Source organism: Arvicanthis niloticus, chromosome 12 (genome assembly GCF_011762505.2).
Source record: "Arvicanthis niloticus isolate mArvNil1 chromosome 12, mArvNil1.pat.X, whole genome shotgun sequence".
Classification (NCBI taxonomy): domain Eukaryota; kingdom Metazoa; phylum Chordata; class Mammalia; order Rodentia; family Muridae; genus Arvicanthis; species Arvicanthis niloticus.
Genome location: NC_047669.1, coordinates 20,303,270 through 20,317,799, shown reverse-complemented (window position 1 = coordinate 20,317,799; position 14,530 = coordinate 20,303,270). Strand labels below are relative to the sequence as shown.

The 14,530-nt window shown below is 43.5% G+C and overlaps 1 protein-coding gene across 6 annotated transcripts in view; it reads right to left on the bottom strand.

Annotated features, from left to right (window-relative positions):
• Positions 1–1,622: 1,622 nt before the first annotated feature.
• The window catches only part of Slc12a8 (solute carrier family 12 member 8), a 147,792-nt gene continuing 134,884 nt past the window's right edge, over positions 1,623–14,530 (bottom strand). For all 6 annotated transcript variants that reach the window (XM_034515388.2, XM_076942841.1, XM_076942844.1 and 3 more), the window contains 2 exons: positions 6,440–6,500; positions 1,623–2,102 (listed from right to left, as the gene is read on the bottom strand). In XM_034515388.2, the coding sequence (XP_034371279.1) occupies positions 1,940–2,102; positions 6,440–6,500 (224 nt within the window). In that variant the 3' untranslated portion in view covers positions 1,623–1,939. The remainder of the gene's footprint in view (positions 2,103–6,439; positions 6,501–14,530) is intronic.

The following is a 14,530-nucleotide window of genomic DNA, read 5'->3' as shown; positions in this document are numbered from 1 at the left end:
AAAAAATCACAGCACACCTGTGGAGGTCAGAGGACAACTTGTGGGAGTTGGTTCTCCCCTTCTGCCATGTGGCTTCTGGGGCTAGCGCTCAGGTGGTCAGGCATGGCAGCACGTGCCCCAGTGGGCCATCTTGCTGGCCCCTTTTGTGGTGTTGCTTTCAACTCAAAGTCTGCATTCTTTAAATGTATGTATCTAAAGGTGCTTAGACGTTTATTCCTTAAGCAAAGCTAGGTCGCTTCCTGCCATCACGAGCTTGGTTTGTAGAAGAGAAGGTTATAAGACCAAGCCGACCCCTCATGCCCTTCTCAGCCCTCACCTACTGTAAACTGTCCTATTCAACACACAGGTGGTTCATAGAATGTGTCCACGGTATACCCAGCACTGACTTGTGTGTGGCATTGTTAAAGATGTGAAGCCCGACTCTTCCAAAACCTGGATGAGTCACTTTGAACATGTGTGGCAAGAAAGGTTAGCACAGCATCTCAGGAGAACATGTGTGGAAGAGTCTAAAGTGAGTCAGCAGCCCAGCCCTCTATGCTCAGCCATGGAACTGGAGCCTGGGTTAGGGGCTGAGCTTACTAGGAGGCCTGGCCCCCACTGTTAGATGCTTGCAATAGGTCTAGCTCACAGGAGAACCAACAGTCCTGTCGTCTCCTGCCATTCAGGGCACAAGACAACTGCAAAGGTGTCAGGGAGTCAGACTACGCATATTTTTGATATACTGTTAGGCAATTCATAGTAATTTCTCCCTTTACCCCATAATGAAGATCCTACTGTACAACCCAGATTGGCTTCAAACTTTTGATCCTCCTGTCTCTATCTCTCCAGTCCTGGGATTCCAGGTGACTACCATGCCTGGTCATGGGGTTTGACTTTTTAACTAAAAAGCATTTCTCCAAGCAGTAACAGCTTACAAATGCACATCCCCACTCATCCTTCATTCTCCTTCTGCGAATTTATCTGCAGGTATCCTTCATGATTGTGCACACAAACATAATGACTCATTGCAGAAGCAGCTGTAATAGCAAAATATCAGAATGAATCAAAATGCAGTCACCATGAGGATGAGTATATAAATTAAGGCACACTCAGACATCAAGACATAATGAGGAAACTGTGTTAGCGTCTTCACGGAAACCCTTCCATGGCAGATGAAGGGAGAAAGGCAAGCTGCAGAGTGTGTGTATACAGAGCTGCATTTGCAGATGGAAGGGGTATAATAAGAACCCCATTTCCCATCTGTAATGAGGTGGCTGCTGATTACGTGAGAAGTGGTTGTCCCTGTGATGGGGGATGGGCACCAAGCAGATGAGAACCATGGAGGAGAAGGAGGTTTTTACCCAGCAGATGATTATACTTTGTGGCTTGGAACCATGTGAGTGTAGTATACTTTGAAAAATAAATAAAACAGGGGAGGGGGCTGGAGAGATGGCTCAGCAGTTAAGAGCACTGACTGCTCTTCCAGAGGTCCTGAGTTCAATTCCCAGCAACCACATGGTGGCTCACAACCATCTGTAATGGGATCTGATGCCCTCTTCTGGTGTGTTTGAAGAGAGCTACAGTGTATTCAAATATATAAACAAATAATTCTTTAAATGGATAATAAAAATAAAACAATAAAATTAAAAAGAAGTGTTTATTGTGTCCCTTAGAATAAGAAATCTCATTTTGGTTCTCCACATTGGGTTGTCGTGGTGTCACCTGATCCTCCTGATGGCCTGTGTGTTCTTCAGGTTGGGTACATGTGGAAGCCATGGCCATACTTGGTGTCTGCTTAGACATGCCACTTCAGACCAGAATGTGATTTTTGGTGTACAAGGCCGGGGTGGGAAGACCAGTCTTGGGGTTTCTTATTGGTAGAAGCAACTTCCAAAGGTTCTGAGGTTTGGGTCCCCCACTCCCCTATCTCCACAGCTGAAAGGAGGAGTTCAGCAAGATCCTAGTAGGGAGGCATCAGCTGCTCCTGACTCAGGAAGGAGGAGTGGTGGAAACGATCTCGGGTGGCGAAGTCTGCATTGTCCTGGGTCAGCTGAGTCATTGCCATGTCGACCTTGGCTGGGGATGGTGCCAAGATGATTTGCTCCCGGGTGGACCTCAGGCTCCTTCAGGGAGAGACATAGGATGGGGAGAAGGGAAGAAGAGGAGGAGATGAATTGTGGAAGCCAGTCCACCCCGATAGCGATACTGTGCAAATGTCAACTGCACTAACACTTAGCATGTCTTTAAATGTTTAAAATATAATTGTTGAGAACTACAGCAGTCTGTGAACTCAAAGCTGGAGATACAGTATCAGGTGAAGAGGGTAAGATTGACCATTCTTAAGGGGAACACTATGAAACAATACCTTCTAATAAGGGATGCCCACACTAAAGACAGTTTTGTGAGAGTTCAGTAGCTTTTCCTTGTTCTCTTGAGGTAATGGCAGGACAAAGCTACAGACTGGAGAGGAGTGTAAAGAGAAACTGCTTGGGTTTATTAGAAAGAAAGTTGAGGTGTTACACAGGCTGCTGCAGGGAGAACAGATATCAGAGGTTCCCCTACACCAACCCTGCATACTACAAAACCACCCTTCTAGGCAAAATGTGCCTATGGTTGCAATAGTGGCAGGAAGGTTATGGGGGCAACCAGCTGCTTTTGGATTGGATTTCAGGCCTGCTCCACAGAAAAGAATTAAGACTTGGCTCCATAAACCTGATCAAAAGTGCTGGCTTAGGAGGTTATAGGCCCAGCGAGGAACTCACTACTGTTGTTTTGCTAAAGAACACATTATCAAACTGCCTTCTAAACAATTACTGCTTAAACACGCAGATTAGCGCTGCCCTCAACTTTAGCCAGAGAAGCTTCTCTCTGTAGTGGGCAGCAGTTAATACAGACACAAAACTGGTCAAAGTGCTGAGAATGAGTGTCTACTGAGCTTTCAACCCCACATAAGTCATCCACATCCATCCCTGTCACCAAGGCTGAAGGAACTCAAGGAAGAGGGGCAGAAAGGAGGAGCAGAGAACAGGGAGGACTGTGAAATGCTGTCCTTTGGACACAGAATGGCCGCTGCTCATGGCTCATGAGCTCATCGCATCTATGATTATTCACACACAATCAAGTCGGCAGGAGCAACTGGCAGCACTAACTGGACTCAGTATTATTACACAAAAAGGGAAAGACATGAAACGAAAGGGAGGGTGTTGCAGGTACCTGAGGAACATGGTACACATGATCAAGATGCATTGCTTATGTGTATGAAACTATCAAGAGATAAATACATAAAAGATATTCTATAAAAAGGAAAGGAAGGAAGAAAGAAAGGAAAGAAGGAAGGAAGGAAGGAAGGAAAGAAGGAGGAAGGGAGGGAAGGAAGGAAGGAAGGAAGGAAGGAAGGAAGGAAGGAAGGAAGAAAGAATGGAAGGAAGTTGAGTGAGCAGTTGTTTTTAGGCCACCAAGATTACTCAGAAAGCAGCTAAGAGGTAAAGTGCCCATGCTTTGGGTACCAAAGTAGTAAAGACCAAGAGAAGCCCAGACTCAGAGTCCACTGGCACCAGCCTCAGCCTCTGTACAATACACTAGTGAAGATCATGTTCGACACTGTGCCAGAGGAAGGTCTTAGATGCTGAAGAAGAGAGAGCTGTTCTTAGCTCTGTCCCTCATCATTTCATGGCCGCAGGATGCCTCTGTCTCCAAAGGCCTCTGTTGTCTCGTCTCTCCATGGCAGGTCCACAGCCTGTGAGGTCCTTGAGTTCCCACAGAGGCATAGATTTCCACTGAACATCTTCCCCCACTGAACATTTGACAATATGTTCTTCAGCAAAACAACAGTAGTGAGTTCCTTGCTAGGCCTGTAACCTCCTAAGCCCCAAAAGAATCAGCTACTTTACTCAGAATAATGTTCACATGCTCAAAATCAGGAATGTAAAACAAGATGTCAAGAGTGATGTAAAAAGAGAGAGGCTGGGGCCATACGTCTGTAGAACTGAAGCAGTAGCAGCTTCAGCCAACCCTGGCAAGTGTCAGGTCACATGTATCTAAATTAGTTGGGTTCAAAGTTCCTGAAAACTGAATTTGCCTCTATAAGGGTAGGACCTGCAAAACAGAGGTAGCCAAATAAATAAGTAAAATAAAATAAAATAAAACAAAATAAAAACAAAAAACCAACAACAAACACCAGGAAAACTCACACATTGTTCTGGACTTAGGGAATCAGCTTCCTAGAAGTGCTACAGAACCCTCCTCCGGACATTGCTAGGACTCCAGGTTAACCTCACAGAGCAACTGTGACATACAGGTGTAATAAAGAACAGAACGTAGCCAAATCCTTCAACCCAAACACACTTAACTGTGACTCGCCTTTGGTTTAGAGGACGTTCTTGAAAAAGTCAAAATTACAGAACAGAAAGCTCGGCTACCAATTTCTATTTTTAAGCCACTACTTGGCCCTTCCCTGATCTAAATCATCACAAAACACACCCAGGGGCCATGGCGTGGCCAGCAAGTTTGATGCTGACTTGGCCAAGGCTCCACAATCCACTTCACTAGTCCAGAGCCACGCACTGAGCAAGGAGTTGTGTAGACTAACTTCTGTGCAACCAAAGGGCTGCCTTTTCCTAGGAACACCCTCCTAAAACAGTGCCCTGCAGTGACCTTAGAGGTGGCATTCCAGGAATTCAGAGTACAGCTGAAGGAACCCTGGTGAACCCTGTGGCCATTTTTTAGACTTTCAAGCCAGAAATGACTAAATATATTCTCGTAAATCAGATTATGCCAAATATCCCCACCCACACATTTGAAGCTCAAAATTTTGTAGGCAGCTTCTATGCCAAACCTAATTCCACGTAATCTACTTTCTGTCAGTACTAGGTTGTGGAGGAAAAAAAAAATCTATGTAAATATGCTCTGATCTGAGCTACCCAGCCTCATGCCTCAGACAAGATGGGAGGCAGAGGTTACCCCATATTTACCACAGCTCCAAGAACACATACCAGCCAGTAATGCAGTTGAAAGCATTTTCAGGCTATTCCCCTCCTCCATCCCTGGGTCCTCAGCTCTCCTGATTCCTCCCTTTGTTTCCATGCCCCTACACCCTTTTCTTTCTCATCCCAAGCTCTAGTACCAAATTCTCACTTCTTGTGCCAACTTGAACAGATTGCCAGTATTTGAAAAGAGCTATCTCAAAAAAGATGCTGGGGTGTGGGCCGGAGACACGGCTCAGTGGTTAAGAGAAAGTACTGCTTTTGTAGAGAACCTGAGTTCTTGTCCCAGAACCCAAGTTGGGCAGCCTGTAACTCCAGCTCTAGAAAGATCTAACAACTTCGGTCTCCTAGGGCACCTACACTCGTATACATACACTTCCCTCCATGATTCATATAATTTAGAAAAAAAAAAAAAAAAACAAAGCATGCTAGGAAATACAGAGCTACATACAGTTGGGTGGACATGGAGTTTCAGTTCTGGAGATGAGTGATGGTAAAGGCTTTATGACAATATGGTATTTAGTACCATGAAAACCCTTACAGATAATTAAGAGGGGGAGACACAAAGAGAGAAAAAGGATTCTAAGCTTACAACTGGGATCAATGGGAACAGGTCCTAAACTTCATTAGTAACATCTGGGTGTGGAAAGTGCAGGTATTGGCAAGCACAAACTAGACATCTAGAGTTTCAAAATCAAGCCACCAAAATGCAACCAAATAAAACCTGGTGCCCAGCTTTGGCTTCATGCTGCTATTGAAAGGGGACAGAAGGCAGAAGTTCCCAGAACCCTGAAGCCTTAAAGGATGAGGAAGTCCTGCTTCCTACTAGAGTGGGAAAGAGTCACAGGAAAGAGGCCACAGGGAATGTTGCCTTCCGTGTGTGTGTGAGCATGGCAGTCACACGGCAGCCCCCTACAGCCTTTCATTCGTGGTCATGCTTGGCTAGAGTGTCCGTCACCAATGCGGTGACACCAACTACCTTTGGTCTAAGATGAGAAGCAGGAGATCCAGTTTCACATTCTCTTGGGCTTTGATCTTGAGCATGATTAAGTATTGGTGGGACTGTGTCTTTGACTGCAAACTCACTGAGATCGACTTGGGTGACCTGTCACTCGGTAATCAGATTCTAGATGAAGGCTTAGCTCATGAGGAATGAGGGAGGACACGAAGGGAAGAGGACACGAGCCTGTAGGAGGTTCTGATGAGCTGAAGCTGGGAAAGAGGTGTGGCAGAGCAAGAGGGCCAAGTGCCTGGCACTGAGTATGGACGACCATGATGGACAGGTGCCGGTACAAAGTGTGGTGAGACAGTGAGTGCAGGGGACAGTGAGGAGCAAATGCCAACCTCCTGGAGCTTCTCCATTGTCAGGTCCCACACCACAGATGAAGCCCAAGCACAGCCAGGAGTAAGACCACTCGGTACCTCCCAAGCCTCTGGGACACTCATCCCTCCTTGTACCAGCCCCAGTGGGCACAGACCTGCAGGAGGGGACCAAGAAGGACTTCATCCATTGGAAAAAGCTGAAGTTTGATGCTGATCCTGCAAAGAAGGTATGGGCATAAGTTTTGAGGATTTCATAAAATTAGACAACTTGAACCCCAGCTTCACCAGGGGCTTGCACACCCCTAAACATACTCACAGACGGCTTTCACATGTGTGCACATACACAGAACACGCACACTTTCCCACTCAAACCAAACAACACTGTGTCTTACAGCCTGGCAACAGCCTGACTTGTGCTCACATTCAGTTTCTAAACACTCATATCTAAACTACAAACATCTTAGGAGGAGACTGGGTGGAGCCTACTGTCAAGACAAGAGAAGATGACAGGCTGACTTTTGTCTCAAGAATGGAAATACACTTCATGACACTCAGTCCTCCACCCACATCTGTGTGTGCTGGAGGCATGCTGGGAAATCCTCCACTAGAACCATACACTGAGAACAGGGAACATGGCTTCTCATCCCTACAACCTCACGGGACTTAGCACTTAGGCAGTTTTAGAGTTTAGCATGCAGAAACGTCTGAAGGGAGGGGTTTTGTCTGTTCTATTACTGGCCAAATAACCTTCGCATAGGGCACACTGATCTGACTAAAAGTCTACTTCAAATATACATATATAGTGAGATAGATGTATTTATGTAATGATAATTATATGGTATAATATTTATGTGATAATGTCTATTTGTGGTTATTATATTGTTATATTGTATATTATATAATAATATATATTATCACCACATGGCAGCATGGCAGCAGGCAGGCAGGGGCATCTGGGGCAGCAAGCTGAGAGCTCACATCTTAAACCACAATCAGGAAGCTGAGAAATCAAACTGGGTACAGCATGTGGCTTTAAAATCTTGTGTGGCTTTAGAAACCTTAAAGCCCACACCTAGTGACACACTTCCCCCAGCAAGGCTACACCTTTCTTTCTCTCTCTCTCTCTTTCTTTCTTTCTTTTTCTTAGGGCTTATTTATTTTCAGGATTTTTTAGTGGATATTTTATTTATTTACATTACAAATGTTATCCCCTTTCCTGGTTTCCCCTCCGGAAATCCCCTATCCCATCCTCCCCACTTCCTTCTACCCACCTACTCCTGCCTTCCTGCCCTACACTGGGGCATCAAGCCTTCACAGGACCAAGGGCCTCTCCTCTCATTGATGCCCAACAAGGCCATCCTCTGCTACATATGCAGGTGGAGTCATGGGTTGTTCCATGTGTACTCTTCAATTGGTGGTTTAGTCCCTGGGAGCTCTGTGGGGTCTGGCTGGTTGACATTGTTGTTCTTCCTATGGGGTTGCAAACCCCTTCAGCTTCTTCAGTCCTTTCTCTAACTCCTCCATTGGGGATCCTGTGCTCAGTCCAACAGTTGGCTGCGAGCATCCGCCTCTGTATTTGTCAGACTTTGGTAAATATGTCAGGCTATACCTTCTAAACCTAACCCAAACAGAACCACCAACTGGGACCAAGTATTCAAATGCCCAAGACTATGAGGGCCACTTCCTTAAAACCACCACAATCTTGGCATAGTAAGGTATCTATAATCTACCCATCCCACCAAGACTGGTTTTCACTCTAGCCCAGGCTGGCCTTGAATTTAATGGCTTTCTTTTCCCTGCATTCCAAGCTCTTAGCTCAAATTTTGTACAAATTTGGAAGAATTAATCAAACTTATTTTTAGAAAATGCATTCCTGGGCTGGAGAGATGGCTCAGTGGTTAAGAGCACTGACTGCTCTTCCAGAGGTCCTGAGTTCAATTCCCAGCAACCACATGGTGGCTCAGAACCATCTATAATGGGATCTGATGCCCTCTTCTGGTGTGTCTGAAGACAGCTACAGTGTACTCACATACATAAAATAAATTAAAAAAAAAAAGAAAGAAAGAAAGAAAGAAAACGCATTCCTCAGCCAGGCATGGTAGTACACACCTTTAATCCCAGCACTTGGGAGGCAGAGGCAGGTGGATTTCTATGAGTTCAAGGCCAGCCTGGTCTACAGAGTGAGTTCTAGGACAACTAAGGCTAACACAGAGAAACCCTGTCTCAAAGAACCAGAAAAAAAAAAAATCTCTCAATTGCATGAACAGATATAGTTGAAATTGACTGGTCAGATCCTGTTTAATGTATGATCAGGAAATCAGCAGTATTTTAAGACGCTTATGTTAAAATCTTTTCTTGGTATCCTGTAGGGCTCCTGTTGTAAGACAGAACAAATATAACTGATCTATCTTAGTGTATATAATCTCGGAAGGGTGACTCCTAATATATTCAGATAATATATTTTCTATAAGAAGCTACAAAATCAAAATAAGACAGCTATTAACTGATCTTAGTTTTATATGATCACTTAAATTATAAATTATCTAAATTATAGACACTGGCCTGGAATTTTATTTTATACTTTACTGTGATTGGGTTCCTGGGAAAATATTTAAATTTCTTAAGGTGAAGCAATCATTGATATAATCATTATGTTAATTAAAATATTCTATCTGTAAAATTAAATGATATAGGACCTCTTCCTAGCATTACTTGTTTTCTAAGACACTACTTTTAGTACATGCTTTCACTTTAGATATCTAAAGAGCATTTCTGTAAAAATACATATACCATAAATCTGAAGACCTTTTTAGTTAGGACTTGATATTAATTATTTTTTTCCTTTTGAGATAGGGTCTTACTATGTAGCTCTAGCTGTCCTAGAACTCACTACATAGACTAGGTGACCCTGAACTCATAGCAACCTACCTGTGTCTGTCTCCTGGGTGCTGGGGTTGAAGATATGTACCACCACATCTGGTGATATTAATTGCTTTATTTTAAATTGTAGCATCATGAGTTTTATGAAAAAGGTCCTTCGTGTTTGTCTCTGTGTGTGCGAGTGTGTGTGTGTGTGTGTGTGTGTGTGTGCGCGTGCGCGCACTTGTGTTGCTAGGGACTGAACCCAGGACAGGACATTGGGCAGACTATGCAAGCACTCTAGTTCTCTAACACATCTTTTTATTTTATTTATTTATTTTTAAAAAATTTGTTGTTGTTTTTCGAGACAGGGTTTCTCTGTGTAGCCCTGGCTGTCCTGGAACTCACTCTAGACCAGGCTGGACTCGAACTCAGAAATCCACCTGCCTCTGCCTCTGCCTCCCAAGTGCTGGGATTAAAGGTGTGTGCCACCACTGCCCAATGGTCTAACACATCTTTTAAAAATATGTCTTCTTATTTTTAGCAATGTCTATGTATGTGGGTGTGCTCACACGAGTTCAGGACAGACAAGGACATTGAACCCCTCAGACCTGTAATTGCAGGAGGTTGAGAACTGCCCCATATGGGTGCCGGAAGATGAACTTGGGCCTTCTGAAAGCATAGAAGGTGCTTTTAACTGCCAAGCCATTGTTCCAGTCCCTCTTCAACAGATCTTTTAAAAAACAATATTTTATTAAATATTTAAGAATTTCATATAATGAATTTTGATATATTCACTGTCCTCAACTCCTTCCAAATCCACCCACATTTCTAGTTTTCTTCTTCTTCCCCCCATGAGACTCGACGGGAGTCACGCAGGATTAGAACTCAGGAACACAGGAACTTGAACACAGCCCACCACCAGAGGACAGGCGCCCAAACCGTGTGCCACTGCAGGCTCACTAGTTTTTTTCTTCTTCAAACCCATTAACTTGTGTTGCCCACTGCTAATGGGAGTACGGGTGACCCTGGAGTGTGGTCAACCTACTAGAGGTCACACGATTAAAGAAAACTGGCTCTCAGGCTGGGTATGTTGGTGTATACCTTTAATCCCCAAACTTGGGAGGCAGAGGTAGGTGGATCTCAGGAAATTCAAGGCCAGTTCTGTCTATGTATTGTAAATTCCAGGTCAGCCAGGGCTTTTTCCAAAAGAAAAAAAGACACAAACAAAAAACAAAGTTTACTTTCCCTATCCCAGTAGCTTTCACATGCCATTGGCACTTTATCTAGTGGTGGGATTTTGTTCCTACCCCCGTCTGTCCTCACTGGAATTTTGGCTAGCTTGGGCTTGCATACAGTCTTGTGCATAGTCACAAGCATTGTGCGGATATAAGCACAACTGCCCTGTTGTGTTTGGAAGAGACTATGCTATCAACCACCTCTCTCTTACAGTCTTCCAGCCTCTGTCTAGAAAAGATTCTGAGCCTTGAAGTAAGGAGTAGGGTATGCATGTCCCATTTAGGGATCATTACTCTACAGTCTCTAATTCTCTATATGTTGACTAGTTGAGGGTCTCTGTTAATTGCCAACTAGTTGAAGAAAAAGATTCTCTGATGAAGGCTGATAGGATCTTTGGGTGTCGCAGTAGGTCATTAGGAGTTGTTTTAGTGCTATGTCTACTTAGCAGTGTTAGATTCTTCCCTGGGGCCTCTCCCTAACTATCTATCCACAGGTTCTTGGCCCCATTACAGTTCCACAGGCAGGTTCCATCTCACAGAGTAGACTTTAGGTCAATTAGAAAGTGATTGGTTACTTCTATGACATTTGTGTCATTATTGCCCTAGTGGGCATATCCTGAGGGGTCAGTTATTACTGTAGCTCAGAGAGTTTGCAGCTGGGTGGGACTGATGGTTACTTTTCTCTTCCAGTAGCCTGCATAACACCTTCCAGCACCATGAAAGCTAGCCAGATTCAAGAGGGTAACAAAGGACAGCAGAAATCACCTCTAATGTTTGAGGTTCTATGGGACCTCACTGGCCAATGGTTTAAAAAGAGGTATCCCATTCTGGTACCGGAGTTATTATCTGGCGGCTTGTGGTATCTTATTGGCGTATTATCCCGTCAAGGGCAATTCTATTTTAAACTGTTTTATATGTCTATATGTATATTTTTACGAAACTTCTACAATAGTAAGAATACCTTTTTCAAAAGTGTTAGTTATCCTTCCCCATAATTTCTTATCTACCCTGCCCTCCCATCTCCTACTTCCTTTAATCCTTCCTGTTCTCTTATTCTCTCTTCCTCCTTATATCACTCTATTCTATATCTCCTATCTTAAAAGCACACCCCCAATGGCCCCTTACTACTTTCCTAATCTCCATTGGTATTTCAAATGAATCACATGAATCTAAAGACTTCAAGCTAGCATCTATATGTAAGAGAAAACATGCAACCTTTGCCTTTCTTAATCTGGGTTACCTCACGATGGGTCCAGCTCCATTCATTTACATGTGCATTGCATGAGTTTATCTTTAATGGCTAATATTCCATTGTGTGAATGTACAACAGCCTAAATGTCCATCAACAGATGAATGAGTAATGAAAACTGTACATTTACACAATGGAGTGTTACTCAGCTGTTAATATATCTTTTAAATTGCTTTATTATAAAGAAAAAAAATATAAATTATGTGCTCTGCCTTGATGTCTCCCCCAGTGGTTATATGTGGGAACTTAATCTCTAGTGTAAGGCAGGAGGATTCTTAGGTGGTTCAGCCATGGTGATTCTGTTCTCATAACCAGAGTGATATTCTGTGAGACAGTGGACCATGCCAGGAAACTTGGTAAGGATGAATGGGTCCCAAGTACCCACCTGAGACAGTAGGTGTCTCCCTGCTGCCTACTAGATTCCTGGATCATACTTCCCATGTCTGTTACATAACCTAGAACAGAGTTCTCTATGCTAATGAGGTATCTAGAGGCCCTGACGTTTTAGCCAATAAGCTTCCCTTCCTGGATATTCCTTCCTGCAAAAGGTATTTAATCTTTGCTCCACCCTGAGAAAGTAGTGTGCACACATTTTCCATGATGAACAACCAATAAACACTTTGGAACCAAAGACTGTCTCTTTCATCAAGAACTGCCATGGGTGGGGGTCATGGAGAAGGTCTTCGGACTACCGAAGGGCACTGTCTAAGCTTCCCGCAGAAGGCCAGGCGCCTGGATATCCAGGAGTTTGTAGACCCACACCCTGCCTCGTTGCTCGTCTGTGGTCTCTGACCAGTTAGTTCTCAAGTCTGTGACGTTTCCAGTAGCAACTGGATGCCCAGGAGCTTGGGAAACGCAGCTTCCGCCTCCCACATCCTAGACTGTGCTTTCCCACCCCCTGAGCAGTGTCTCAGAGCTTCCTAAAGCCCAACACCAATGGCAGCACAGTGTATACGCAATCTAGCGCTCCCGTTTCACCTCCCCAGCAGTGGGGCAAAACATGGACCCACAATGCTCTAAACTGGGATTGAGTTAGTTATCTAGAGAGTGGGTTCCAGTGCTGGGATTAAAGGTGTGCAGGGCCACACTCAGCTATTTTCCCCTTGATATGTATAGACTCTCCAACGATGTGTTTATTCCTAATTTTGGTCATTTGTATTTTACCTTATTCTGCTCAGTCTGGCCAGAAGTCTACTGATTCTATCGCTCTTCTGACACAATGATTTGTTTCCCTGGTGTGGCAGTTTTTATGAGAATGCCCAAGGGTTTGGACACTTGGTCCCTAGCTGGTGGTGCTGTTTGGGGGAGTTTAGGAAATGTGGCCTTGCTGGAGGGGATACATCACTAAGGGTGAGCTTTGAGGTTTGGGAATCTCCCTCCGTTCTTGGTACTCTCTTTCCGCTTTGTGCCTGTTGTTCAAGGTGCCTGCCTCCATGTCTACCGCTTGTTGCCGTGATGGACTGTTACCTCCATGGCGCCATAAGCCAAATAGCCCTTTCCTTCTGTAACTTGTCTTCCTCGTGTGTTTTTCACAGCAACAGGAAAGTAACCAACATGGTTGGTGTTCTCATTTTTTTATATCTATTTGATTTTTACTATGATATTTATCATGTCCTTGTCGCATCCCCACCCCTACCCCCACTACCCTGCTACTTTGAGTTTAATTTTCCCCTCCTCCTCTTCTTCCTCCTTTTCCTCTTCTTTTTTTTTTCTTTTCTAGTTTCTTAAGTTTAAAGCTGAGGTCTGAGGTCAGTATTTTGAAAACTTTATTCTTTGATGACATTAGCTATATCTTACAATTTTGATATTCCTTTTTTTTTTTTTGGTTTCATTTAGTTCAAAATATTTTATAATTTTAGTTGTTTTCCTCTTTGAAGCTGGTTTCTATAGTTTACTCACTGTTCTTATTTAACATTCTTTAGCATCTAAATATTTGCGGATTTTTCTATTATCTTCCTGTTATTCATTTCTGACCGCTTTCCCCTTTGGAGAAATATTGTATTCAATTGAGCTGAATGCTTTTAAATTTACTGAAACGTTTGTATCCTGTAATATCCTCGTGTTTCCTGTTACTGAAAAGAATGTGAATCCTATAACAATCAGGGCAAGCCTGTGACAGCACTGCTCACGCCTTCTATGGCCTTATTTCTACATGTGTCAACTACTGGGAGGCAGATGCTGACACCTACGTGGTATGAAGTTTTTTATTTTTCCTCATTCTATAAGATTCTGTTTCCATGTACTTCAAAGCTCTGTTTTGTTGTTGCTTTCTTCTGTTTTGTTCTGTTTGTTTTTGTTTGGTTGGTTGGTTGGTTGACTTTCTGAAACAGGGTTTCTTTATGTAGCCCTGGCTGTCCTGAAACTCACTCTTAGACCAGGCTGGCCTCAAGCCTGCCTCTGCCTTCTGAGATTAAAGGCTTATACCACTATCACCTGGTTAAAGCTCTGTTTTATGGGCATGAAAGTTAAGGTTTATTATGTTTTCTTCATGAGTTTCCCCCCTCATCATTATCAAGTGACCCACTTGATCATTGGCAACAGCCTTTCCTCTGAAACCTACCTTGATATTAATGTAGCCACTCTAGTGGCTATATTTTGATTGGTGTTAGCCTGGTATATATTTTCACATCCTTTTATTTTTAACCTATTTGTGTGTTTTTAGAAATATAAAACAGATTTCTTTAGCTGTGGATGTAGTTCAAGGGCAAAGCACTTTCATAGTATACACAGGCCCTGGGGTTGATCTCCAACACTACAAAAATAAATTCATCAATTAAAAGAAGTTTCTTGTAGACAGCATACACTCGGGCCACTTTCTTACTCAGCTGCCACTTAATTAGGAGTGTTAAGACTGTGATGATCAACATAGATAGGCTTATATAGATCACTGTTGTTCTTTG